The sequence below is a fragment of the Oenanthe melanoleuca genome, chromosome 9 (genome assembly GCF_029582105.1).
Source record: "Oenanthe melanoleuca isolate GR-GAL-2019-014 chromosome 9, OMel1.0, whole genome shotgun sequence".
In the NCBI taxonomy this organism is placed as follows: domain Eukaryota; kingdom Metazoa; phylum Chordata; class Aves; order Passeriformes; family Muscicapidae; genus Oenanthe; species Oenanthe melanoleuca.
The window spans coordinates 13946382-13973955 of record NC_079343.1 but is presented as its reverse complement, the minus strand read 5'-3'; the positions used below and the strand labels follow the sequence as shown (position 1 = coordinate 13973955).

At 43.8% G+C, this 27574-nt stretch overlaps 1 protein-coding gene and 1 long non-coding RNA gene across 4 annotated transcripts; both read right to left on the bottom strand.

Annotated features, from left to right (window-relative positions):
• Positions 1-5639: 5639 nt before the first annotated feature.
• On the bottom strand, positions 5640-13980 carry LOC130256850 (uncharacterized). Its single transcript, XR_008841195.1, has 4 exons — positions 13740-13980; positions 13086-13139; positions 6796-6994; positions 5640-5751 (listed from the first exon to the last, which is right to left on the bottom strand). It is a non-coding gene; the product is annotated as an uncharacterized LOC130256850 (long non-coding RNA).
• A 770-nt stretch (positions 13981-14750) lies between these two features.
• On the bottom strand, positions 14751-27554 carry MFSD1 (major facilitator superfamily domain containing 1). Of its 3 annotated transcripts, XM_056498438.1 has the most exons (17): positions 27356-27544; positions 27212-27264; positions 26434-26546; positions 26013-26055; positions 25613-25680; positions 25052-25160; positions 23983-24085; positions 23143-23241; positions 22465-22576; positions 21941-21997; positions 21225-21381; positions 20537-20634; positions 19070-19182; positions 18666-18713; positions 18459-18519; positions 16092-16206; positions 14751-15876 (listed from the first exon to the last, which is right to left on the bottom strand). In XM_056498438.1, the coding sequence occupies exons 1-17, from the start codon at positions 27507-27509 to the stop codon at positions 15817-15819; spliced, it is 1563 nt and encodes a 520-aa protein (XP_056354413.1). In that variant the 5' UTR covers positions 27510-27544; the 3' UTR covers positions 14751-15816. The 3 variants fall into 3 exon arrangements, with proteins under 3 accessions (XP_056354413.1, XP_056354414.1, XP_056354415.1); XM_056498439.1 differs by lacking the exons at positions 14751-15876; positions 16092-16206 and adding an exon at positions 16392-17019 and having other exon boundaries at positions 27356-27554; XM_056498440.1 differs by lacking the exons at positions 14751-15876; positions 16092-16206 and having other exon boundaries at positions 18455-18519; positions 27356-27542.
• Positions 27555-27574: the final 20 nt, after the last annotated feature.

The following is a 27574-nucleotide window of genomic DNA, read 5'->3' as shown; positions in this document are numbered from 1 at the left end:
ATGTCCTTTGGTGCTGTGTTTTTGGTAGAAAACTACTGATAAATAACAGATTAATTCCTGTATCAAAGCACATTTTGGTGGCTTCTTCAGTACTTTATATTTTAATTTAAATGAGATTTTTCTCTCCCTGGTGCAGCATTTTTTGTACAAAATTAATGTTAAATAACAGATTAATTCCTGCATCAAAGGACATGCTGTTGACTTCTTTAATACTTTATATTTTAATTTAAATGAGATTTTTCTCTCCCTCGGTTCTGCGTTTTTGGTGCTGCCGTTCCCTCCTCGCCCAGAGGAACCAGATCCCACCTGTGCAAACCCGGCTGCACAGGGACACAGCTGGGGGAAGTTACAATTCTCCTTTTTTTATTTTTTTCTATTTCTTTCTCCCAGGAACCTTTTCTCCCTTTTGCTGCCTCGGGGATGGGAACGGGCTCCGAGACAGGAGCGTGCCTGGGATGGGGGCGCAGTTGTAATTTTGGGGCTGAGCTCGGAGCTCGGGGATTTTAGGGATTTTAGGGATTTTAGGGATTTTTGGGGCTGGGCTGGCTCCCCTGGCGGGGTCAGGGATGGTTTTGGGGCCGCAGAGAATTCGGGATTCGCAGCCACCGCGGAGCTCTGCCCGTCACCGCTCCCCCTGCCCCGGTGAGTCTGGGCTCGCAGGGATTTGGGATCTTTTCAAAGAGGGGGATCCTCAGCCTCTGCTCGTGGGAACCCCAACCCCGATCCCTCACCCTGTCTGGTGATTTAAGGGAAATCCAGGACCCAATACCTGATCCTTCACCCCAGGACCCCAACCCCTGATCTCTCACCCCAGAACCCAATCCCTGATCCCTCACCCTCTGTTTGGTGATTTAGGGGAAATGCAGAACCCAACCCCTGATCTTTTATCTTCTGTTTGGTGATTTAAGGGAAATCAGGACCCCAATCCCTGATCCCTCATCCCAGAACCCCAATCTCTGATTTCTCACCCTGTTTGGTGATTTAGGGGAAATCCAGGACCCCAATCCCTGATCCCTCACCCCAGAACCCAATCCCTGATCTTTTATCTTCTGTTTGGTGATTCAGGGAAAATCCAGAACCCCAATCCCTGATCCCTCACCCTCTGTTTGGTGATTTAGGGGAAATGCAGAACCCAATACCTGATCCCTCACCCCAGAACCCAATCCCTGATCTTTTATCTTCTGTTTGGTGATTTAAGGGAAATCAGGACCCCAGTCCCTGATCCCTCACCCCAGAACCCCAGTCCCTGATCTTTTATCTTCTGTTTGGTGATTTAAGGGAAATCCAGGACCCCAGTCCCTGATCCCTCACCCCAGAACCCCAGTCCCTGATCCCTCACGCTGTTTGGTGATTTAGGGGAAATCTTGGGACCCCAATCCCTCTCTCCAGAGGGACCCTCACCCTCTGCTTGGGAGAACCCAGGACCCCAATCCCTGATTTCTCATCCTCTGTTCGGTGCTTTAGGGGAATCCTGGGACCCCAATCCCTGATCTTTTATCCTCTGCTCGGGGGAACCCCAGACCCAAATCCCTGACCCCTCTCCCTCTGCCTGGGGGAAATCCAGGACCCCAATCCCTGATTTCTCATTCTCTGTTCAGTGCTTTAGTGGAACCCCGGACCCCAATCCCTGACCCCTCTCCCGGCTGCCTCTCCACCCCCAGGACATCACTCGGGAGAGGTGAGAGCCGAGGAAAACCCCAAAAATTCCCTTTCTCCTCCCCCTTCTCCCTCTTCCCGGAGCCTCCCAGCCCCCGCTGCTCCCAGCTGCTGCTTTGGGGTTTTTAACCCCAAAACTTTAACCCAACCGCCCCCATCCACCCGGACATCCCACTGCCCCCACAGCTGCACCAAGGGAGAGCGGCTGAAGGGTGGGGAAGGATTTGTGGGGTCATTAATGGGATTCTGCTTTCCTTGCCTCTTGTTTGCTTTCCTCATTAGATACATCCTTGTAAAGAACTGACATTCCTTTCCCCATGTTTTTGTCCGAAAAACCCATAATTTCACCGTTATAACCCGGTATTTTCCTGATATTTTCCATCCCAGGAAGGTTCCTGTCCTTCAAACCAGGAGAAAGGGATTCACCCCAAAGGCTGGGAGGGAGGAAGATCCGTGAGGAGCAACAAATCCCTGGCTGCTCTCAGTGTGTGTTGGGTCTTTAACAGGGCTGGATCTTTTATTTCCCTTTTAATCTCCCCCTCTTTTACTCCCCCTTTTTTTCCCTCTTCCCCCCTCCTTTTATTTCTCCCCCTTTTTCCTTCTTCCCTTTTTTCCTCCCCCCTTTTTTTTTTCTGTCCTTTTATTTCTCCCCCTCCTTTTATTTCTCTCCCTTCTTTTCTTACCCTTTTCCCCCCCTTTCCCTCCTTTCCCCCTTTTTCCCTTTCTCCCCCTTTTTTCCCTTCTCCCCCTTTTTTCCCTTCTCCCCCTTTTTTCCCTTCTCCCCCTTTTTCCCTTTCTCCCCCTTTTTTCCTTTCTCCCCCTTTTTTCCCTTCTCCCCCTTTTTTCCCTTCTCCCCCTTTTTTCCCTTCTCCCCCTTTTTCCCTTTCTCCCCCTTTTTCACTTTCTCCCCCTTTTTCCTTTCTCCCCTTTTTACCTCCTCCTCTTCTCCCTTTTCCTCCTTTTTTTATCCCTTTTTCCCCCATTTCCCTCCCAATTTTTTCCCTCCCTTTCCCCCCAATTTCTTGCCTCCTGATTTCTTGCCCACCATTTCTTGTCCCACACTTTTCCCCCAATTTCCCCCTTCCCTCTTTTTCCTCTCCCTTTTTTTTCTCACCCTTTTTGCTCCCCTTTCCTCCTCTTTTTGTCTTCCCCTTTTTCTCTCCCCAATTTTTCCCCATTTCTCCACTTTCTTCTCCCCCTCCTTTTCTCCCCCTTTTTGTCCCTTTTTGTCCCTTTTTGCCCTTCCCCTCCTTTTTTCCCCTTTTCCCCTTTTCCCCCCATTCTTTCCCTCCTTTCCCCCCAGTTCTTCCCCATTTCCCTCTATTTCCCCCTTCCCCTCATTCTTTTCCCCAATCCTTCCCCATTTCCCCTATTTCCCTTTATTTTTCCCCATTCTCCCCACCCTCAATTTTTCCTTATTATTAGTGAAAATTTTATTTTATTTTAATTTTTTATTTTATTTTTTTTTATTCCTTATTTTTCCCCCACTCTTTCCCCCACTTTCCTCCTTTTTTTTTTTTTTTTTTTTTTTTTTTTTTTTTTTTTTTTTTTTTTTTCCCCATTTTTCCCCCCATTTGGGAGATGCAAGGAGAGGAACCCAAAGGGGCTCCTGCAGAAACCACAAACACTGGAGCAGGGGTGGGAAATCCCTTTCCATCCCAAAAAGGGAGCTCAGGTCCCCAGACACCCCCGGGAATTTCCCCCCTCTGGAATTTAAAGGCTTTCCAAACCCCACCCCAATTTCTGACAGAAGATTGAAAAAAATGGAAATGAACACCCCAAGTCAAGCTCTGAGCCCTTCATCAATTTATCAGGGACTCAAATGACCTCAAGTAACCCCAAATGACCTTCAAATGACCCTGAGTGACCTTGGAATGACCCCGAGTGACCTTGAAGTGACCTTGAAATGCCCTAAAGTGACCTGGTCAGAGACTCAAAAATTCAAACATGACCTCAAGTAACCTCTGGTGACCCCCAAATGTCCTTGAAATGACCTCAAATGACCTTGAAGTGACCCCAAGTGACCTTGAAGTGACCTAAAGTAACCCCAGCCAGGGACTCAAAAAACTCAAGAATCCAAAAATGACCCTGAGTAACCCCTGTGACCTTGAAATGACCTTGAGTGACCTTGGAATGACCCCAAGTGACCTTGAAGTGACCTTGAAATGACCTAAAGTGACCTGGTCAGAGACTAAAAAAAATCAGAAATGACCTCAAGTCACCCCGTGACCCACAATGACCTTGAAATGACCCCAGATGTCCTTGAAATGACCTCAAATGACCTTGAGGTGACCCCAAGTGACCTTGAAGTGACCTAAAGTAACCCCGACCTGGGATTCGAAAAACTCAAGAATCCAAAAATGACCCAAAGTAACCCCTGTGACCTTGGAATGACCCGACTGACCTTGAAGTGACCTTGAAATGACCCCAAGTGACCCTGGATGACCTTGAAATGACCTTGAAATGACCTTGAAATGACCTCAAGTGACCTGGTCAGAGACTCAAAAATTCAAACATGACCTCAAGTAACCCCTGTGACCCCAAATGTCCTTGAAATTACCTCGAATGACCTTGAAGTGACCCCAAGTGACCTTGAAGTGACCTACAGTAACCCCAGCCAGGGACGTGGAAAACTCAGGAATCCAAAAATGACCTCAAGTAACCCCTGTGACCTTGAAATGACCTTGAGTGACCTTGGAATGACCCAACTGACCTTGAAGTGACCTTGAAATGACCCTGAGTGACCTTGAAATGACCTCAAGTCACCTTGAAGTGACCTTGAAATGACCTAAAGTGACCTGGTCAGAGACAAAAAAAAAATCAAAATTGACCTCAAGTAACCCCGTGACCCCAAATGTCCTTGAATGACCTTGAAATGACCTCAAATGACCTTGAAGTGACCTTGAAATGACCTCAAGTGACTGGGTCAGTGACTCAAAAAATCAAACGTGACCTCAAGTAACCCCTGTGACCCCCAGATGTCCTTGAAATGACCTCAAATGACCTTGAAGTGACCCCAAGTGACCTTGAAGTGACCTAAAGTAACCCCGGTCAGGGACTTGGAAAACTCAAGAATTCAAAAGTGACCTCAGGTAACCCCTGTGACCTTGAAATGACCCTGAGTGACCTTGAAATGACCTCAAGTCACCTTGAAGTGACCTTGAAATGACCTAAAGTGACCTGGTCAGAGACTAAAAAAATCAAAATTGACCCCAAGTAACCCCGTGACCCCAAATGTCCTTGAATGACCTTGAAATGACCTTGAAGTGACCTTGAAATGACCTCAAGTGACTGGGTCAGTGACTCAAAAAATCAAACGTGACCTCAAGTAACCCCTGTGACCCCAGATGTCCTTGAAATGACCTCGAATGACCTTGAAGTAACCCCAAGTGACCTTAGAATGACCTGAATGACCTTGACGTGACCCCAAGTGACCTTGAAGTGACCTAAAGTAACCCTGGTCAGGGACTTGGAAAACTCAAGAATTCAAAAGTGACCTCAGGTAACCCCTGTGACCTTGACATGACCCTGAGTGACCTTGAAATGACCCCAAGTGACCTTGAGTGCCCCCTGTGTCCTCACTCATCTCAGTTCCCTCCTCTGACCCCCCCACGGCTCCCCTGAATTTAATTCTGTAATTAAATAGAACTCGACATGGCACTATAATAATAATAAAATAAATGATAAAGAGTAAAAGTAAATGTAGAAATTCATTTTAAAACATTTTTTCCCCTGGAATTTCCCTGGAATGTCTCTGAGATTCTGTAGAACATTCCCCTGATTCCCTCCCTGGAATTCCCTCCCATTCCTTTTCTTCCTGGTTCTCTCAGGAAATGTTTCAGCATTTGAAACCCGGCCCTGGAATTTACCAGGAAATTGCCCAAATCATTCCAAACCAGCCCCAAAATCCTGCAAAGGATCCAAGAGCCTGAAACCCTGAAAGGTTTTTTTGTTTTAGAGGATAAGAACACACAGAGCCCGAGTTCCAGCAAAGGAAATTTTATTTCCACAATAAAACTTTGCTTTATTTTCTTTCTCACGGACACAGGGGTGAAACTCCAGAGCAGCTCTCAGTGGGCAAGACTGGAACAATTCCTAAACAATATCATTTTTATCAGTATTTTTAATTTTATTAAATGCCTTAATTTTATACAACTAACATTTGTAAATGATTGATTTGATTTGTTGATTTTATTCACATTAATATTAACCTCTGAACACGAACAAAAGAATCCCTTGAAACCTTAAACTCAGCTGGGAGAACATTTCCCTTCTGCTTTTCCTTCTTTATCTGAAAGGATCAAACTGCTGTTAGAATTGGATAGTCATTATTAGAATGGTAAATTCATTATTAGAATGGTATAATAATTATTAGAATGGTGTATTCATTATTAGAATGGTAACTTAATTATTAGAATTATTTATTAATTATTTGAATTGCATATTCATTATTAGAATTGTACATTAATTATTATAATGATGTATTAATTATTAGAAATGTATAATAATTATTATTATGGTGTATTCATTATTAGAACTGTATATTAATTATTAGAATGATGTATTATTAGAATTCTATATTAACGATTAGAATTATTTATTAATTATTAGAATTATGTATTCATTATTAGAACGGTGTATTCATTATTAGAATGGTATATTAATTATTAGAATGGTATACTAATTATTAGAATTTTATACTAATTATTAGAATTATTTATTCATTATTAGAATGGTGTATTCATTATTAGAATTGTATATTAACGATTAGAATTATTTATTAATTATTAGAATGGTGTATTCATTATTAGAATGATGCATTCATTATTAGAATTGTATAATAATTATTATGGTGTACTCATTATTAGAACTGTATATTAATTATTAGAATTGTTTATTCATTATTAGAATGGTATAGTAATTATTAGAATTTTATACTAATTATTAGAATGGTTTATTAATGTCACTGCCATACTTTGGTTTAAAAAAATACATTTGGTGAAAATCTCCACGGTTTCAACGCTGATATTTTAATTTATAATTTATATTTATAATTTTACAGATTTGGGTTTGAAGGAAAGGAGCTGCAAACACACCCCCCTAGGCAGGGTAATTAGTGCTAATTAATGAATTAATGACCGAGATCAAGTCGTGGGAGAGGCACAGAAGAGCAGAGAGCCCAGCCCAGAGCATCCCAGTATCCCAAACTGGTTTGGACTGGGAGGGACCTGGGCAGGGACATTCCCGGGATCCAGGGGTGCCACAGCTGCTCTGGGAATTCCAGGAATTCCTTCCCAAAATCCAGGAATCATTTCACCCTTCAGCTCCTCCATTTCCCCTGGAAAATCCCAAACCAGGGTTAATAATTCCCAAATGATTCCCAAATAATTCCCAAATAATTCCCAAATAATTCCCAGAGCATCCCAGGCTCCTCCAGCTGCACCCACACCCCAGGAGAAGCTGCAGCCCCAAAACCAAAGGGTCAAGCAGAAATAAGGGCAAAAATAAATAAACTAAATAAATAAGTAAATAAGTAAGTAAATAAATAAGTAAATAAGAAAATAAATAAATAAATAAATTAATAAATCCCTGATATTTCCAGCAGGATCAAATCCTCAGGCACAGCTGAGATGGAGATTCCTGCCAGGAACCAAAGCTCCAAACACGGCTGGAAAAATTCCAGGGGCAGGGAATGCCAAGCCAAGGAACAAAGCAAGGGGTCAAACATGCCATGGACAGGGCTGCAAATTCCCCAAATTATCCCAGCTGGAAAACTGGGAATGGGAACAGTCCATTCTGCAAATTCCCCAAATCATCCCAGCTGGAATATTGGGAATGGGAACTGTCCATTCTGCAAATTCCCCAAATTATCCCAGCTGGAAAACTGGGAATGGGAAGGGACAATCTGCAAATTCCCCAAATTATCCCAGCTGGAATATTGGGAATGGGAACTGTCCATTCTGCAAATTCCCCAAATTATCCCTGCTGGAATATTGGGAATGGGAACTGTCCATTCTGCAAATTCCCCAAATCATCCCAGCTGGAAAACTGGGAATTTCCCTGGATCAATCTGGAATTCCTGGCACAGGGTGGATCAGGGCACATCCAACCCCCCTGGGGCAGAGCCGGCCCCAGGAAATCCTAAAAAAATCCATGTACAGTTAAAAATCCACATCCAGTAAAAAAAAAAAAATCCACATCCAGTGAAAAAATCCACATGCATTGTAAAAAATATTCATATCCAGTAAAAAAAATAAATTCCAGATCCCAGCCTGATCTCTGCAGTGTCTCTCAGCAGTAATTAATTAATTAATATCCGGGCAGGATGAAGGGAGCAGCATCCCCTGCCAGGGGATGTTTATTATTTATTATTTATTATTTATTCCTCTTTAAGGCTTGTTAGATGAATCCATTTTAAATTCCCTCATGCTGCCAGGCACAATTATTGTAATTTATGGGGATGATTCCAGAGCTCTGCTTCCCTCAGATGTGAGCAGGGGCTGCTGCTGTTCCAGTGTCCCAGGAAGCTCCAGGAAACACCAATTCCATTTTTTTAATTATTATTTTTCTGCAGAGATGAATCACAGAACCATGGAATGATTTGGGATTTTGGAGCCCATCCCATTCCATCCCCTGTGCAGGGAATTTCCACATCCCAACTGCTCCAAACCCCATCCTGGACAATTCCAGGATTTACAGCCACTGAATTCCTGCCCCCCTTGAAATAACATCTCCTTAAATAAGATCACTTCAAAAAAATCACCTAAAAAAATATCACTTCAACAAACCACCTCAAAAAATATCACTTCAAAAAATCACCACAAAAAATAATCACTTAAAAAAAAAATCACTTAAAAAAAAAAAATCACTTAAAAAAATCAATTAAAAAAAAAACACTTAAAAAAATCACTTAAAAATAAATCACTTAAAAAAATCACTTAAAAAAATAACTTAAAAAAATCACTTAAAAAAAATAACTTAAAAAAATCACTTAAAAAAAAAAATCACTTCAAAAAAATCACTTCAAAAAAATATATCACCTCAAAAAATACTAACTAAAAAAAAATCACCTCAAAATATCACCTCAAAAATATCACTTAAAAAACTCACCTCAAAAATCACCTCAAAAAAATATGACTTCAAAAATATCACCTCAAAAAAAAAAAATCACTTCAAAAAAATCACCACCAAAAAAATCACCTCAAAACCACCACCTTGTTATAAATGGACATGGATTTGGATTGTTCCCATTATTGGAATTCCAATAAATTGTTCCAGCAATTTGTTAATGACAGTAATTGTATATAAATGAATGCAATCAAAATATATTAGTTACATGGATTTAAGTGAACACAAAATTTAGCAATAATTTAGGGTGCTTTGTAGAACCATTTCCTTTATCCTTTTTGCTTTATAACAATTAAATGCAATTTTTCTGTTAATTATAAAGCAACAATTTTGCTAATATTGCTACAATTTAATTAGAAATTAATCATGCATGTAACAACCTCAAAAAAAAAAATCCCATTAAAAAATACCACCTTAAATAATATCACTTTAAAAAATCACCTTAAATAATGTAACCTCAAAAGACATTCCCTCTAAAAAACATCACCTGAAATAATATCACCTCAAAATAATCAGCTGAAATAACATCACTTCCAAAAAATCACCTTAAATAATGTAATCTCAAAAAAATCACCTTAAAGAAATCACCTAAAAAAACCATTTTAAAATTAAATATTAAATATCACCACCTTAATTTATATCACTTTAAATAATATAAAATAAATAAAATACATTTTATTTAATATAAAATAAATAAATTTTTTAAAATATCCCTTTCAATCCCATTTTGTCCCCTTTGAAGGGCCCCTGGTCACCCCAGGGCTGCTGAACCCCCAGATCCTCCCTCCCCAAATTCTCCTGGACTGAAAGATTTCATCTGCATCTCCCAGGAGGGGAAAAAAAAAAAACAAAAAAAAGCAACTTTTTAATAGAGGAAAAAAATCAAAGAGGATAAAAAATAAAAAAGGATGGCCCAGGGGGACAATGGGGGGTTTTGTGCACTGAGATGAATTCAGAGTTGATTTTACCCCAGTGAAAATCTCCCCCAGCAATCAGGAGATAAACTCGAGTCTCCCCTAAATTCCAGCTTTTCCCTGGGAGTTCTCAGCTCTGGAGCTCAGGAAAAATCCAACAAAATTCTCTCAGTGCTGCTTCCATCACATCTCTGTTACCTGAACCTTGTGGGTTTGGGTTTTAATAAATCAGGATATTCCACATTTACCAACTCTCCATTTCCCCTCCTTGCATCAGCAGAGGAGGAAATGCTGGGATCACCAGGGGCAGGAAAAAACAAGCACAGAATTTAATCCAAGCACTTCCCCAGGGCTCCAGGAGCCTTTCCAAGCTCTGAGGTCCCTCCATGACCCTGGGAATGGAAATAATTTCATTTCCATGGACAAGCAGCTGATCCAGCACTCCAGAGACATCCCACAAACACCTGCACTCGCTGCAGGAATTATCAAAAACCTGGAGAAGCCAAAATTCCAGCACAGGATGGAACCTCCCACTCCCCCAGGAAATCCCAATTTCCCTTCCAGCTTTTCCCCTGGCAATGGCCCAGCCCAATATCCCAATCCCCAATATCCCAATCCCCAATATCCCAATCCCCAATATCCCAATCCCCAATATCCTGACCCCAGGTTGTTTTTCACACTCAGTTTGTAACCTGGGTCCTCATTTCATCTGCTCATCACCATCAATCTCTGATGTTTTATTGCTCCTTTCTGCAGCCTGAGCACCAAACCTGCTCCAATTCGCCCCCCACAGCCACTCTCACAAATAAATTCTGACTTTAACACCCCACAGCACAGTTCCCTGGGACCTGGATTTTATTTTGGAGGTTTGTGATGGGCAGGGAGTGGGGACACTGTGACACTGCAGAACTCACCCCTGGACACGATGGGAGATCCCACAGGGCTGCAGCTGGGAAATGGGGAATGGTGACAGAGCCAGGAAAAATCCATCAGAGGGAGCTCATTAATCCCTAAGGATGCCAAGCTGCCATTAATTCATCCCCAGTCCCAGGAGCTGCTCAGGGAGAAACAGGAATTGTGATTTTCCTCCCAGAGCTGGGATCTGCAGATCCCTCTGGGCAAGTTCTCCTGGGAAAGATTATCCTGGGTCATTATCCCAGCCCAAGGTGAAGAATTTAAAGCCTGTCCCAGTTTCCTCCTCACATTCCTGCAGTGGCAGCAGCCAGGACATGGAAATCTGCTGGTCCCAGTTTTTAATCAGATTTTCTGGGTTCCTGCTGCACACAAGGAAACCTAAACCAAATATTATTGTCCAAGAATTCACTAAATAGAAAGATCTGTAGGGGAAAAATGCTTTTTGTCTTCACTTCTGTTTCCCTGAAAAGACAAAAGAATCCTGGAATATCCTGAGCTGGAAGGGACCCCCAGGGATCAAAATCCAGCTCCAGGCTCTGCACAGGACATCCCAGCATTGCCACCCTGTGCCTGAAAGCACAAATAATATTCCTGGAAAAAAGGAAAAGGAAAGCTGCAAATATTCCTGGAGCTCTGGGAGCCTTAGGACTGAGCCCATTCCCTGGGGAGTCTGGAAAAGGGAGCAAGGAACATTTCCCTACCAGGAAGGGCTGAAATCAGATTTTTATGTTGTGTTTTTACACCAACATCCACAGGAATTCCAGAGAATTCTGAGCAAATGGAAATTTTCGTGGAGTCCCCATCCCTGGAATCGTTCAAAACACGAGGAAGTGACACCTGAGGTTTATGGGAGGATGGAGCTGCTGAGTTGAAAGTTGGACTTGATGATTTCAGAGAACTTTTCCAGCTTTAACAACTCTGCCATTCCATGATTCTATAAAACTCTTGCAAGCCCTGGGATCCTGGGAGGTGCCTGAGCCCAAGGCTTGGCCAGGACCAGGCTCCATCCATCCATCCATCCATCCATCCATCCATCCATCCATCCATCCATCCATCCATCCATCTGGGATCTGGGTTAAAGCTCAGCTTGGGGAGCTCTGCTTCCCTGAAAAACCAGCTTTGTTCCCCCCAGGTTCCTGCCTTCCAGCCCTGCAGCTCCAGGAATGCATTTGAGCTCCTGATTCCCGCAGCTCCTCAGAGGGAATTTCTCTGAGGTGTCCAGAAAAAGCTCAGACAGGGTCACAGCAGCAATTCTGGAGCTGCTGCATTGAATCCAAACTGTGTTTTCTACTAAAGACAGAAAAATGCAGATTAACCCCCAGAAAAGCCACTCTGAGGATGTGAAACATTCCTGGCTGGAATGAATCCTTGTGGTTCACTGGGAGGCCAATTGCAAACTGTGTCAGCAAGGCTGCAGTGATGGATGGCAGGAGGATGTGCAGGGCAATCAGCCTCTGCTTGAGGGCAGTAATTGGGTTAAACTCATGAGCAAACCCTGGCCAAAGGGAGAGCAGGAAATGCAGCAGGAAAGGAGAAGGGAAAAAAAAATATCCGTGCAAAGGGGAAAAATTGGAGTCTGTGTGTTGTGCTCTTCATGTGACACTTTTAAAAGATCAGTGGGAGCAGAAATGGCACAGAAATGATGGGTGTGGGTTGGGGGGGGCTCAGAGCTCATCCAGCCCCACCCCTGCATGGCAGGGACCCCTCCCAGTGTCCAGCCTGGCCTTGGGATCCAGGACACCCTGGGAAATTATCCCAGCCCCTCCCAGGGAAGATCCTGCCCAAAATCCCATCCAGCCCTGCCCCTGCTCCAACCCAAGGGCTGCAAACACAGGAGGTGCTCCCTGCTCTGCCTCTACTGCCCTGAACATCCCAGGAACAATTCCAGGCAGGGAATGCCCTGAGCCAGCTCACTCTGCCCTCAGCCCTCATTTAAAGAGCCTTTACCAAAGGAAAGGGGTTTGCTTCCCCTGCAGAACAAAGCCTGGAATCCCAAATTCCAGCAGTGAGAGATTCTTCCTGAGTCAGCTCTAAAATAATATTGACATGATGGCCAATCCCTGATGTGCTCATGTCGGTCCTGGCAGGGAAACCACCCATGCAGATGTTGGGAATGTGGATGTGGAATGGCACATTTCCCCTCCAGCTGTGTCTCCATCAGCTGGGATCTCACCTCCAGTCTCACCACAAACTGCTTGGAGGGATTTGTTTGATCTCAGGTCCTGGGGAATTTGCTTTAGGAGCTCTTCTAAGCAATGCATTTTCTGCTGGAGTGGAAAATCAAGGTTTGCTCTGGATTTCATCTTCATGAATGGGGCTCTGGAGTGCAGGATGGGCAATGAGAGACACCCCAAAAACCTCCTCTGGTCCAGCAAATCAAAGCTGACTGGTTCCTACTGCTGCACTATGAAATAAACCCCAAAGGAATATCTAAAAATAGCAAATCATGTTAGAAATCCATGTAATGCTCACCTGCAGATGTTCTGGGAAGAAAGTCAGATCTTTACAAAGTCCTGAAGTCTGCAGCTGAAGGAAATTTCCATCAGGATTCAGGAGACACCTGAGATGTCCCTCTGGGTTTGCCCCAGCCCTAAACCGATTATTTGATGTTCCCTCCCCATTCAGCTGCCAGCAGGAATTTGGGATGTGCCAGCTCCACCAGGGCTCCATCCCTGCCATTCCCAGCTCTGGGAGCACCTCAACACCTCATTAATTAAGGGCTGACCTTGATTGGGATCATTTGAGGAGCAGCCCCTCCTTTAGAGATCCACAGCTGCAAAATCAAAATCCCAGGAAGAGCAGCTTGGGCAGGGGAATCACAGCAGGAATTTTTTATTTCTGTTTCCTGGGAGGCCCCACCTCAGTCTTGAAGGACAGAGAGATTCCAGCCCCAAATCCCAAAGGGATGAGGAAGTTTTCTTCCAAAGGTCAGGTCCAGATCCATCAGACAAAGCTCACCCACCAAAACCTGCCCAGGGCCCCTCAGGAACTCTGGAATAACCACAGAACCCCAGAGCCCTGGGGACACACCCAGGAATTCCAGCCCCTCCCATCCTTTCCATGAGGAAATTCCTCCTGATTCCACCTGAACTTCCCCTGCTAAAACCAAACTGAGACTTTACCCACCTTGGACATAAATCCAGTTGAGGAGAAGTGAGGGACTGAGGTGCTTTTCCCAAAGGTTGGACTCTGTTCCATGGAGCCAAAGCACCTTACGAAATCCCCCAGCCGTGGGCAGGACTCCTCCACCACCCCAGGGTGTCAGTCAGGCACCAAACCGAGCCCAGCTGCAGCCTGGCAGGATTTTATCCCCATTTTCCAACATTCCCGAGGCAGCAGCGTGGCAGTGCTGACCTCTAGTGAGAGATCCCTGGGAAAGGGAGGATTTCTGGGGGGAAAATCCCCTCCCCCTGCTCCTTTTCATCCCCTGCCCCTCCTCCTAGTCTGTGTTAGGTTTGAGGAATTAATGACAAACTGAGTAGTTTCTGGTTCACATAACTATTAAACAAGTTGCAGTTTGTTGGAAATAGTTTTAAGAACCTGAAGCTTTACTGTAATAAAATCAACATTTTCAAACTCTAAAAATTGTCAAAAACCCTCAGCTTTCCCTTAGACATACAAACCCTGAGTTGACAATTCAGAATTTCATGGGAGAAATCCTACAGGACTTGAGCTCTCTCATTTTGTGATGACCAACATCCTCAGGCAGTGGCACAAAGCAGATTCTGAGGAACTGGGCCCAGTAAATTCCTGATTTGGAGAGATTTTCAGTAAATCCATCACCCAGTGACTGCAGCAGGATCCTGCAGGGTGCAGAGAATTCAGAACTGAAACTCCAGCTCAGGGAAAGAGGAACTGCAGGGTTGGTTTCATGTTTTTCACACAAGAAATGGGGGAACAGCACAGGAGCTTCTCAACCAAAATGTGTCAGAGTTCAAGGGAAGCAGAAGGTGAAGAGCAAAATTTAATTTAATTATCTCCCTCCCCAAGGAAAAAAATCATCAACCCAGCAGTGGGGGCAGCTTTGTCTTTGGATCCTCAAAGAGAAACTTCCCCCAAATTCTCCACCCTTCTCAGGGAATAAAAAACACCCCAACAACCCCCACAGGCAACCCCAGAACCCTCAAAAACCACAGGTGCCAGTGTCCAACAGAAGGTTTTATTTAAAAACACCCCAAATTCACAATTCTACAAGGAAAGCCCCAGTGCTGGTTCTGAGCCCAGAAAGGAGCAACAAAAACCAGCAGAGCTCCCAAAGTGCTGCTTGGCTTTCCCACCTTGTCCTTCAGAACCCACAACTCTCACCCCAAAGGTCCTTCAGGAAGGTCAGAGTTTTCCAGGAATCAAAGAAATCTCCACTGCAAAGTCTCTTTTTCAAACCAACTTTGTGAGTTCTGCTTGAATTAAAAACATTAAATTAGGAATATTCTACATCAAATGTAATATTTGATTTAACAGATTCCCCTCTCTGCAGCCAAACACTTCAGAGGCTCCTGAGCTTTTTGAGGATTCCCTGGAGCCATCCCAGGAACCTTCCCCAGCTCCTGGGGCTCCAAAACCTCATTTAAAGCTCAGTGCAGGGATGATTTATCCAATTACCTCGAGGAGTAATTAAACCAAAGCAAAATGCCCTCTGCAGGAGCTCTGGGAACTGAAACAATGAGAAAATGATGAGTTCCACCATGGAATTCAAGGATTTCCCTCTGGAAGCAAAATTCAGTTCTTGCTTTAACTCTTTTTACAGTTTTTAGTCACTAAGTGTTAAAAAATAAATCAGTTTTCACATTATTCAGGCTTGGAGAGGTTATTGCTGTTCCTGAGTGGGATAAATCCCAGCTGAGCACTTTTTGTGTTCTGAAATTGGAGATCCCTCTGAAATATTCACTTGGGAGCTTTTCCTCACCTTTTTCTCCCAGAAAAGTGTCCAAGAGGAGAGGCTGGAAGAGCTTCACCTCCATCCAGGCTCATCCCAGCAATTTCTCTGTTGGATTTTCCCGGATCAGATCCTGGCCCTGACTCAGAGAGGAGGCAGGAGCAGCACTCAGAGGTTCCACCAGACCAGAATTCCCCACCAGCATCTCTGAGCTGCCCAGGGAGGAGTTTCAGGCAATATTTAAATCTAGGATCTAGGCTTGCAGCTAAGCATGCAGCATCTGCTATGCTGAAATTCAGAGTATTCCTGCTTTTCCACAGGGCCAAGCTGCTATTTCAACACACTTCTGTGAGCCAGGGTTGAGAAACAGGAGCAGTAATGAGCTGGGAGCTGCAAAAAAAATAAAATTAAGACATTCCTCAACTTCTGAGCTGGGCCAGCCTTTGGTTCTTTTCCTTCATTAGATTTTTAATTAATGAGAGATTTCTCTCTGAGAACAAATCCCAGGAGTTTCACTCAGAGGTGGAGCTGTTAAAAACAGCCAAATTATTTAAACAAACCCCTCATTATTCTGGTTTTTAACTAAGAACCCCTGTGAGTGATACCTGAGCTCCAAGTTTGGACAGGTATTTATTCCTTAAACTAAAGGCATCAGCTTTTGGCAGCAATTTTGCCAAATCATCTTCATTCTGCCTTCTGAGCCTCTCCTGCTCTTCTGCTCTGCAAAAGAAAAGTGGCAAAAGCTGTTTGCCCTGAGGGAAACCTGCCAAGCAGGGGATTATTGCTTTTGAATATTATTTAGTATTTTAATATTGTTTTAATAGCCAGGAAATGCTGTGGGGTATCAGGTGAGTGACCCTGAGCTGTGCAGGGATCAATAATTGAGTGTAAAGAAAGAGAGAGGCTGATTTCTGCAGGTTCCTTTTATTTCATTCCAAGATTTCAGAAAGAGAAACCTTTTGGTTGTGCAGATTACAACGTGCTCAGGGAGCTCCTGTAACAGCTTTGATATCTATTAAACAAATTTCATCCCTTAAAATAACCATCACAATACAAAGAGAATGGAGAAGGCAATAAAAGACTGCTCAGCAGTCTCAGAATTCAGAAATCTCCTACAAAAAAAAAAAAAAAGTCCATTTGAGCACCTCTGGCTCTTTTTCCATTGTGTTGAAAGGAAACAAACCCAAAGCTGGAAATACATTTAAAAAGTGGTTTTTTTTTTGCATGAAGACAGTGACAGAAGCAGCAGCAGTGAGCTCTGGGTGAGAACAGAAAAATGATTTTGGATCAGAAAGTTCCACCCTGTGAGCAGGTCTGAGTCAGGCTTTAGTCCAGGGCTCTGTGGGCAGAGCTCAGGCAGGGCCCTCACCCCAGCAAAAAAATGGAATTTTGGTGATGGTAAAACAAAGCAGGAGCTGAGCCCAGGGAATGGATCTTGCAGGGAATGGCAGAGAAAGCCAAACTCTCCTTGGAGCTGCTGGGAGGTGCTGAAGGTCCCACCTCAGGATGGGCTTTGCTACTCAACTTTCCTTTCTGAAAGAAACAGGGGACAAGAATTACTGCAAACACTGGGCTGGGACATCCCAAACCCCACAGGAACCCTGGAATTGTTACACAGGGGTGACAAAAATGGGACTGGGACATCCCAAACCCCACAGAATCCATGGAATTCCTGAATTGTTACACAGGAGTGACAAACACAGGGCTGGGATATCCCAAACCCCAGAGGAACCCTGGAATTGTTACACAGGGGTGACAAATATGGGACTGGGCATCCCAAACCCCACAGAATCCATGGAATTCCTGAATTGTTCCACAGGAGTGACAAAAATGGGACTGGGATATCCCAAACCCCACAGGAATTGGAAGAGAAGCAGCTCTGTCTGGACACAGAATTCTGAGGTTTGGGGTGTTTGTATTAAAAAAAAATGATTAAAAATCCTTTTGGCTCAAGGAGACTCATCACAATTAAGTCAGGTTTTGATTTCCTTGAGTTTTCCTGAAGATTAATGTATGGAAATAACAAAAAACAAAAAAATCATATTAAACCCCACAAGTCACTGGATATTCTGCTCACAGGTGCCTTGGGATTTTAATTTAAGTAGGCACCATATGGAGACAGTTCAGTTTTACAGGAAAATAAATCCATTTGTAAGAAATATCTTATTAGAAGTGATTTCCCTGCATCAAACATATTATACAATATATAATTCTACAAATTTATAGAATTCTATAAATTCTATATATAAGGTGCATGATGTACAGGTGAGATGTAATTACCTATTCAAAAATCAAGAATTCCAACACAATTAAAGGAAAATTCAATCCCTCCCAGATGTGAGGGAGCTGCTGAGCTGAGTTAGGTCAGAACATTCCAAAGGGAAAATTCCCTGTTCTTCACACAGCAGCAGCTGGAATTCTGCTGTGTGGTTTGGAAAGCTGTGATTTGCCACACTTGGATTTATTTTTTCCACAGAAAAATGTTAAATTAATAACTAACCAGATTTTAATTGGATGAACCAACCTGATGAACTTTAAAGTCTCTCCCAACCCAAATTATTCCATGAACAGCCAAAATTTCCTTATTCCAACCACTCCTGCCACCTCAAGTGCTCCTTTCCTTTTTAAGGAAGTGAATCTCATTTTTTTTAGAAATCCTGCCCCATTTTCTTATTAAAAATCAAAACTTCTGGCTGTCACCAGGAGCATTTGTGACAGATCTGACCCCAAATTGTGATTTTCTACCCCATTTCAGCTGTGAGGCCACTGAAATGAAGGCAAACAGAGAGGGAAGAGCCAGGAAAGGACACCTGGCTAATGCTGCCTCAAATATTGATTCACTGGAGGCAGGGATGTGAAATCCTCAAACGGACTGGGAAGAAAATAAATCCAATAGAAAGCAGACTGGGAAATGATCTCCTGAATCCCTGCAGGACATTTCCCAGGGCTGACATTCCCTGCTCTGTACTTACTCTGAAGCAGCTGCTTTTTGCAGTTTTGCCCTTTTCTTTGCAGACCAGTTGAGGTCACCACCTGTAAAGCAGCAATGGGAGATCTTTAAACTGGGATTTTTGTGCCTTTGGGATCAGAACCCCCCACAGGAGCTCTCAGAGCACTGAGAAATGAGAATGATTTTACACAAGGAGAAACTGAGGTACAGAGAAGCTGCAGAGACTCACCTGAGAGGTGATTCACAAAGTACAGCATGACCACAGCTATGAGTGACACTGCAAAAGGAAAGGGACACTTGTACATTTAGAAATAAATGAACAGGTTTAACTCAAAGCCAAGATTTTTGTGGTAGTTGTGACTCAGAGCAGTTTTCTGCTTTTGTGAACCTCCCTGTGCTCACAGCACATGGGAATTCAGAAAGGATTTTCATTTTAAACTTGTAATTTACACTTGAAAAGCATTATCTGTCTACTTTCACTGCATTTTTAAACTGAAACTCTTCACACTTCAAGGCTGTGAGCTCACCCCACCACTGACACCTCTAGAAGAGGAATGATTTCTGTTTCCCAGGAAACATGAGGCCAAACCCCCCTGAAGTTTGCTGAAGGCACCCCCAGTGTCCCACACTCACAGCAGACACAGGCACTGAAGAAGACCTCGAGGAACAGGTAGCCCCTGGTGTCCAGGATCATGCCAGCTGCTATGGCAATCACTGCCAGGCCCAGGTTCTGGATGGACTGCATGCTGGGACAGCAGCAACAGCACTCAGCTCTTTGCTCAGCACAATGCATTTTGATTTCCTCCCAAAAAAAACTCCTCAGTGGCACTTGAGCCATGGGAGATGCACCTTGCCCCCCTGTGCCTCCCCCAAGCCTCAGTCCCAAACCCAGACCCCAAAGCAGGCAGGAATTCCTGCCCCAGACCTGGAGGAGCTGGCCAGGAATGGGCTGGATCTGCCCAGTGCCTCAGGGGTGCCAGCAACCAGGGAATGAGGGTGGAAAGGACCTTAGAGCTCCCCCACTGTGTCAGCTGCTCCAGCCTGGCCTTAGGCACTGCCAGGGATCCAGGGATCCACAGCTGCTCTGGGAATTCCATCCCAGCCCCCCAGGGAGGAACTCCTTCCCAATGTCCCAGCCAAACCTCTCCTGCTTTACTTTAAACCACTGCCCCTTGCTCCTTGGCCAAGGGCCCTCTGCAGCTCTTGGGGGCTCCTTCCATTGGAATCCCATCCCAGCCAGGAATTCCATCCCAATATCCCAATACTCCAACAATCCAACACCCCAACAGCCCAAAATCCCATCCACTCCTGCTCCTTGAGGCTCACTTCATTGGAATCCCATCCCAGCCAGGAATTCCTCCCAATACCCCAACATCCCAACATCCAAATACCCCAACATCCCAATACCCCAACATCCCAACATCCAAATACCCCAACATCCCAACATCCAAATACCCCAACATCCAAATACCCCAACATCCAAATACCCCAACATCCAAATACCCCAACATCCCAACATCCAAATACCCCAACATCCCAACATCCCAATACCCCAACATCCCAACATCCAAATACCCCAACATCCCAACATCCAAATACCCCAACATCCCAATATCCAAATACCCCAACATCCCAACACCCCAATATCCCATCCACTCCTGCTCTTTGAGGTTACTTCATTGGAACCCCATCCCAGCCAGGAATTTCATCCCAATATCCCAATACCCCAGTACCCCAACATCCCAATATCACAATACTCCAACAACCCAATATCCCAACACCTCAATATCCAATACCTCAACATCCCATCCACTGCTGCTCTTTGAGGCTCACTTCATTGGAATCCCATCCCAGCCAGGAATTTCATCCCAATACCCCAACATCCCAATATCCCAACATCCAAATACCCCAACATCCCAACACCCCAATATCCCAATACCCCAGTACCCCAACATCCCAATACCCAAATACCCCAACACCCCAATATCCCGTTACCCCAACACCCCAGTACCCCCCACCTCTGCCCCTGTCCCTGTGCAGCCACCCCTGGTGCTGTCCCCCCCCTCTGCTCCCCAGGACCCCCAGCCCAGCCACACTCACAAGCCATAGGCAGTTCCCAGCTGGTGCTCAGGGACAACAAAGGCCACCATGGGCCACAGGGCACAGGCCAGCAGGGAATAGGCCACACCCAGCAGGCACTGGGGACAAGGGACACACACACAGGGTCACAGCACAGCCACCTCAGCCACAACCCAAAGGAGTGCAGATATTCATTCCTGGAAACTCTGAGTTTCTGTGCTGAACCCCCAAAAACCACTGCTTTTAACATGAGGATGTGGAGAAGGATTCCAAAACTGAATAATAAAACTGGAATTACAAGTGTGCAGTTTGAATAGAAGTGTGTCATCACATGGTGGAAAAGCTAGAATTTCAAGTTTTAGAATATACTAAATATATATACATATATAAAAACAAATAAATAAAAATATATGTAATGTTAATTAAAATATATAATTATATAAATATATAAATTATGTATATATAAAAATAAAAATAATATATAGACAGAATATTAATATACAAATAAAATAATATATAATAAATAAATATATAAACATCAAAATTAAGGTTTTGGGGATGAGGTTTCTTTACCTTCCTCTTCATAGGTCTAAGTGGTACTTTTATAATTAGATAAGGTGATTATTTAGCAGAGGTTCCCATGGCTACCCAGGGGTTCCAGATGTTTGATATCTGGCTCCCATGGCTACCCAGGGGTTCCAGATGTTACCATGGCTATCCAGGGGTTCCAGAAGGTGAAGGCCAGCAGGATGTGTGATCCCAGTGTGGTGAGCACAGCACACAGCACCCAGATGATGTTCTTGCCAACTTTATCCACCAGGAGGCCAAACACTGGGGACATGGGGGCTGAGATGATGTACACAATGCTGCACAGAGGGAAATCCAAGATTCAGCACTCCCAGAGTCCTCTGGGAACTCTGAGGCCAGAGGAAATAAAAACAATCCCCAGAAAATCCCAATAATTCAGAATTCCCAAAAGGGCTGAAGCAGTGACAGAGCCCAGCAGGTTTTTTCTTGTGGGGTTTTATTGCTCTGGGCTTTGGCCACATCCCAAATTCATCCTCAAACTACCAAAACTGAGCTCCTTTAGTGTTGTGCATAAACTGCTTTTATCACTCAGAAAAAAAAAACATTAAACACTAAAATAAAATAAAGCTAAATACTAAATACTAAAATAAAACTGAATACTAAAATAAAACTAACTACTAAAATAAAACCCCTTCAGAGCTTTTTCCTTCCAGTGTGAACATCTGTTTTCAATAAAAAACACATCCATGTTTCCCAGTTATTCCTTGGGTTATGTGAAATTACTTCTTCATTTACATGCAGCTCACAGGAGATCCCAAATCTTTTCCCACCTGCCCAAAGCCCAAAAATAGATCCTAAAACCTGGCAATGTTCCTTATTTAATTAATCACAAGGTACCTGTTAATTGCACTAGCTTCTTGAGGGGAAAATCTGAATTTTTCAATAAAGAAAACCCTGAGGGAAGGAAAAAAAACATTTAGGAAAATGTAGAGTTGAAAGACATTAAATCAAAATTAAGTTAGACAGAGACATGAGAATCTCATTTACCAAAAAAAAAAAAAAAAAAAAAAAATAGAGCCTTGACATAAATATCCCAGATTCTCCTTTGTAATTAATTTAGGAGCTTGTTATCAGACTCTACAGGTTTTAATTTAAATAATTCAAGCTATACTTTGGGGAAAACATGGAAAGTCCATAAGCAACATTTATCCCAAATGATGAGATACTGGGCTGTAAATACAGAAGGAATCCTCCAGGACACCAAATCCAACCCTGTGTTTTAACCTGTGCCCAGTTTGAACCAGGAAATCAGAGTGGCAATTCCCACAAGGCTCAGTTGATAAATGTGAAGATTTTAAACCTTTTGGTGAAAAGCTTGGCCAGATTCCAAGGGAACTGCTGGAGAAGTGAGGGGCACTTACTTGCCCAGGCCAATGAAAGGGAAAACTGCAGCATAGTAACAGACACAGATGACAAAGATGAGCCACAAGGACAAGGAGAAATCCTTCACATCTGTCAGCTTGATCACTTCTCCTGCAGGGGTGAGACACAGGAATCAGGCAGGATAAAAATCTGGGATTTATTCCCATGGAGAACATCCCAAATCCCTCCTAAAGCACTGCTCACAGATCATACAGATCAAACCAGGCTGGGATTCCACTGCATCTCAGATAGTTGAATTTTAATAAAACTAAATTTAATAACATTTTAAATTAATTTTAATGTAGTAGTTTGTTTTTAATTGGTTGGAGTTCTCCCACATGGAAAACTCAACCCCCCCACACTGAGAGGGAAGAGCTCCCTGGTTCTGCTAAATTTGCCAATTTCCTGAAGGAAATCAGGAAACTACAGAACCAGAGGCAACAGCACAAACTGGTGCAGACATTATTTATTTATTTATTTATTTATTTATTGTTATAAATAAAGCAGGTGACAGTGCATCTGCCTGTGATTAAAGGTAAATCTCTGTGTAAAAATGAGCTAAATTCTGCCTGGAGCAGTGAAGATGCTGAGCAGCAGGCACTGAATTACTGAATTAGTGAATTAGTGAATCAAGGCAAAGCCCAGTGCAGTGTGTCCCAGCCCAGCCCAGCACTCACCTGCTTTCCCCTGCTCCTTACAAAGCAGTTTCTCTGCTCTCCTGTCCAGGTAAGCCAGGATTAAAGCACAGCTCAGTGAGAACACACAAGTGACTCCACCTGAAGAAGGCAACACCACATGTTCAGCTGAAAGCTCCAGCAGTAATTTGGTTTTTCACCTGCCTTGCAGCACAACCATGTACATGAATTTATTTTATTTAAAACATCTCCCTCAGCACAGCCCAGCTCCTCATCTGCACCTTGCAGGAACAGAAACAAACCTGAATTTATTCCCAACACCAAAATCTCACAGCCATGGCTCTGAGGGAACACACCCCAAAATTGTTCAAATTTCACTTTTACAATCACATAACCACAGGCAAGCTTTGACCCTCCTTAGAAAAAATTTTCAAGCCTGTCCTTTGCTCACAGGATGTGAAATATTTCATCTCCACAAAAAACAAACTTTAATTGGGCAACCCCAAAAATGCCACAGCATTTCAGAAATTGCAGTGAGCTGAAAGAAAATGAGAATATGATACAAAAAGTGTTGGAATTGCTCCTCCCAGGCTCAAACAGATTGGTGCTGCTTTTAAGTGATACACAAACCCTCTAAAGTGGCTAATAAATGTTCTTTAATGATGAATAAATGTTCTTTAATGATGAATAAATGCTCTAAAGTAGTGAATAAGTGTTCTAAAGTGGTTAATAAATGCTCTGAAGTGGTTAATAAATGTTCTTTAATGGTGAATAAATGCTCTAAAGTGGTTAATAAGTGGTCTAAAGTGGCTAATAAATGTTCTTAAGTGGTTAATAAATCATGAACACACACAGGTGACACCAACCCAAAACATCACTGACCTATGAGCAGAGCCAGGCCGAGGGTGCTGGGACCAGCAGAGCCCAGGAGATCCTGAACTCTGGAGTAGATCCATCCCATAATGTTCATGTTCACTGTGCTCCCCTAGGCACAACAGAGCCATGTGAAGAACCCAGCATTTCCCAGCCCCAGGAATTCACCAGCAACATCAGGCAGGAGTGTTTGTAATTAAAATGTTACCCAGGGAACTTAAACCAGCAGGGAAAAGGATCCAAATTTGGGAACAAATTAATCACTGAAAATCATTAATCAAAAAAATAACATCACTAATTGGAATTTTATACAAATCTGAGCAGTGAATAAACCCAAGTGCAGGAGCTCATACACTGAGCTGAATTTAATCTGTTTGATCAAACAGGATTCTCAAGTGTTTAATTGATATTGAACCTATTTAATCAAACAGGATTCCCATCTGTTTAACTGATATTAAATCTATTTGATCCAGCAGGATTCCCAGCTGTTTAATTGATATTGAATCTGTTTAATCAAACAGGATTCCCAGCTGTTTAACTGATATTAAATCTATTTGATCCAGCAGGATTCCCAGCTGTTTAATTGATATTGAATCTGTTTAATCAAACAGGATTCCCAGCTGTTTAACTGATACTGAATCTGTTTAATCAAACAGGATTCCCAGCTGTTTGATTGATATTAAATCTATTTGATCCAGCAGGATTCCCAACCATTTAATGATATTATATCTATTGATCCAGCAGGATTCCCAGCTGTTTAACTGATATTAAATCTATTGATCCAGCAGGATTCCCAGCTGTTTAACTGATATTAAATCTATTGATCCAGCAGGATTCCCAGCTGTTTAACTGATATTAAATCTATTGATCCAGCAGGATTCCCAGCTGTTTGATTGATATTAAATCTATTGATCCAGCAGGATTCCCAGCTGTTAATTGAGAAGGATCCATGGCTGCAATCCCAGGGCTGCCACCACAGTGAGCAGCCCCAGCAGGAAACAGCTGCAGTGTTAAACACCCCAAAGGAGCCCTGAAAGGGGAGCACAGCTCCTCTGTCCATGCCCAGCTGCAAACTCACAATTCTGGCCATGCTGAGCTGCAATCCAAACACCAGGTTTAACTCCTTGCCCTTGAACCAGCTCACTGCATAGGTGTTCTGGGCCACAGCCAAGGACTCACCACCAATCCTGCAGGTAAAACACAACATCCCAAATGCAGCAGGCAAAGAGCAAGAGCAGAGTTTCAGAGAAATCTGGCTGTGGACAGGCAGATTGAATACATATTTATATATGCAAAGCAATAGAAAGCAAAGATTCAAAAATGGAACTGCAGTGATTGAAGAAGAATTTGTGGTGCCACAGTTTTTGATTCAGCAACACCTGCAAAGTCCTGGTTTTTGTTTTCTAAGCTACACAAGGAAAAGTGGAGATCTTGCATTAACACCTACAAAATCCTGTTTTCTGTTTTCCAAGTTACACAAGGAGAAGTGATTTTGCATTCCACACCTTCAGAGATCTCAGAATCCACCAATTTTGGCTCCAAGTGGCAGCACTTTGCTAGGAGACTTTTCTGGGGTTAGTTTTTGTAGTTTTCTAGATGGCCTTACCTCCAAGAGCACAATGTGCCCTTCCAGACTCACCCAAATATGAACCTGCCCAGTTCCATCAGCCAGAAGGTGTTGAACAGAGCTCCCAGAGCAAACACCACCTGCCAACAGAGTGAAGGGAAATGAGAATTGTGATTTCAGGTGCAGAACAGAGCAAACTGACTGAAAAACAGCAACAAAAATGCTTTTCCCTCCCCAGAAATACTTCACATCCAATTCCTGCTCTTTCTGCTGTTCATCTGGGACTGTGTCATCCTCAACCAATTTCACATCAAACACATTAAAAAAGTGGATCTTTCCCACAGTTCCAGTCACATTCCAAGGTTCCCTTTCCCAATACAACCCAGGGTTCTCCTGTTCCACTTCTCAGCTGTGTGAGGTGAAACACAAACTGCAGACCCAGACCATCCCTCACTCCCTGCCCTGCACTCACCTGCCCAGCACACACAAAGATGCTGAATATGATAGTGCCCAACCTGGAAAGAAAATAAAATCACTTCATGCATAACCAAAATATTTTTTTCCCCCCTACAAAACAATATTTTAGACCTGCAGAATGGGGTTTTCATTATTACAGGAATATTATTATTATAGGGAAACAAGGGGAGGGGATGGGCAATTAAAAGGTCTCCTTTAAATTGTGCAGCTCAACAATTCCCATAGAAAGCAAAGTGGTGTTTCTGAAATAAATTCATTTAAATTGTAAAGGAAAGGAAGCTTTTAAAAATCCTAAACTGCATGGAGGAAAAGTACTGAAAAAGCTGATTACAACCTTGAAAACTTTATAATAATAAAGTCTAAACTTCACCTGCAGGTTGAGCTCATCATTCCTTGCACACAAACATGGAACTCACCGGATTCCAAACACTCTGTCTATCAGGAAACCTCCAAAGAAGCACAGCACCACGTTGGGCCAGGAGTACCAGGCATAGAGAGCCATGAACTGGGCTGTGTTCACCTTCATGTCCTGCACAGCACAGGGAATTGGAAAAAGGGATTATTCCTGAGCTAATTGCAGGGACATAAGTATTCAGGAAGAACTGGGTAGAAACAATTTTCTGTGATTCACAGAATTCCTAGATGGGTTGGGATGGAAAAGACTTAAAGCTCATTTTTGTTCCAAGCCCAAGAACTGGGTTGTGTTCACCTTCATGTCCTACACAGCACATGTGAAATTGTAAAAAATGATTATTCCTGAGTATTCAGGAAGAACTGAGTAGAAACAAATGCATTTTTTGTAATTCACAGAGTTCCTAGATGGGGTGGGTGGAAAGGATTTAAAGCCCATTTTTGTTCCAAGCCCAAGAACTGGGCTGTGTTCACCTTCATGTGCTACACACACAGGGGAATTATAAGAAATGAATATTCCTGAGCTTATTGCAGAGACATTGAATAAATACTCAGGAAGAATCAAGTAGAAACAATTTTCTGTAAATCACAGAATTCCTAGATGGGTTGGGTGGATTCAAAGCCCGTTTCGTTCCAAGCCCAGGGACGCCTTCCCCCACCCCAAACGGACACTTCAGGGACCCAGGCCAATTCCAGCTGCTCTGGCAGCCTGTGCCAGGCTCTGCCACCCCAGGGAATGTCCCTGCCCACAGCAAAGGTCACTCTCGTGCCTCGCACACTCACCCGCTGAACCTGGGTCTGCAGAGCGGCGGGGTTGTCGTAGCAGAAGTAGCTGCCTGCGGGGAGAAGGGGAGGCCTCACGCTCTGCCCGGCAGCGCCCCCCGCACCCGCACCTCCCCCCCGCAGCCCCGCGGGCCCGGCCCGCACCGAATCCCAGGAAGCACATCAGCGCCAGCACCAGCAGCCGGTGCGGGAGGCGCCGCGGGTCGCAGGCGGCGGCCAGGCCGCGGGGAGGGCCCGGGGAGCCGCCGCCGCCATCGCCGCCCTCAGCGCCGAGCAGGGCGCGCTCCTCGTCCGCCATCGCGCCCGCCTCACGTGAGGCCGGGCACGTGACCGGCCCCGCACGTGGGCGGTCGGTCACGGGGC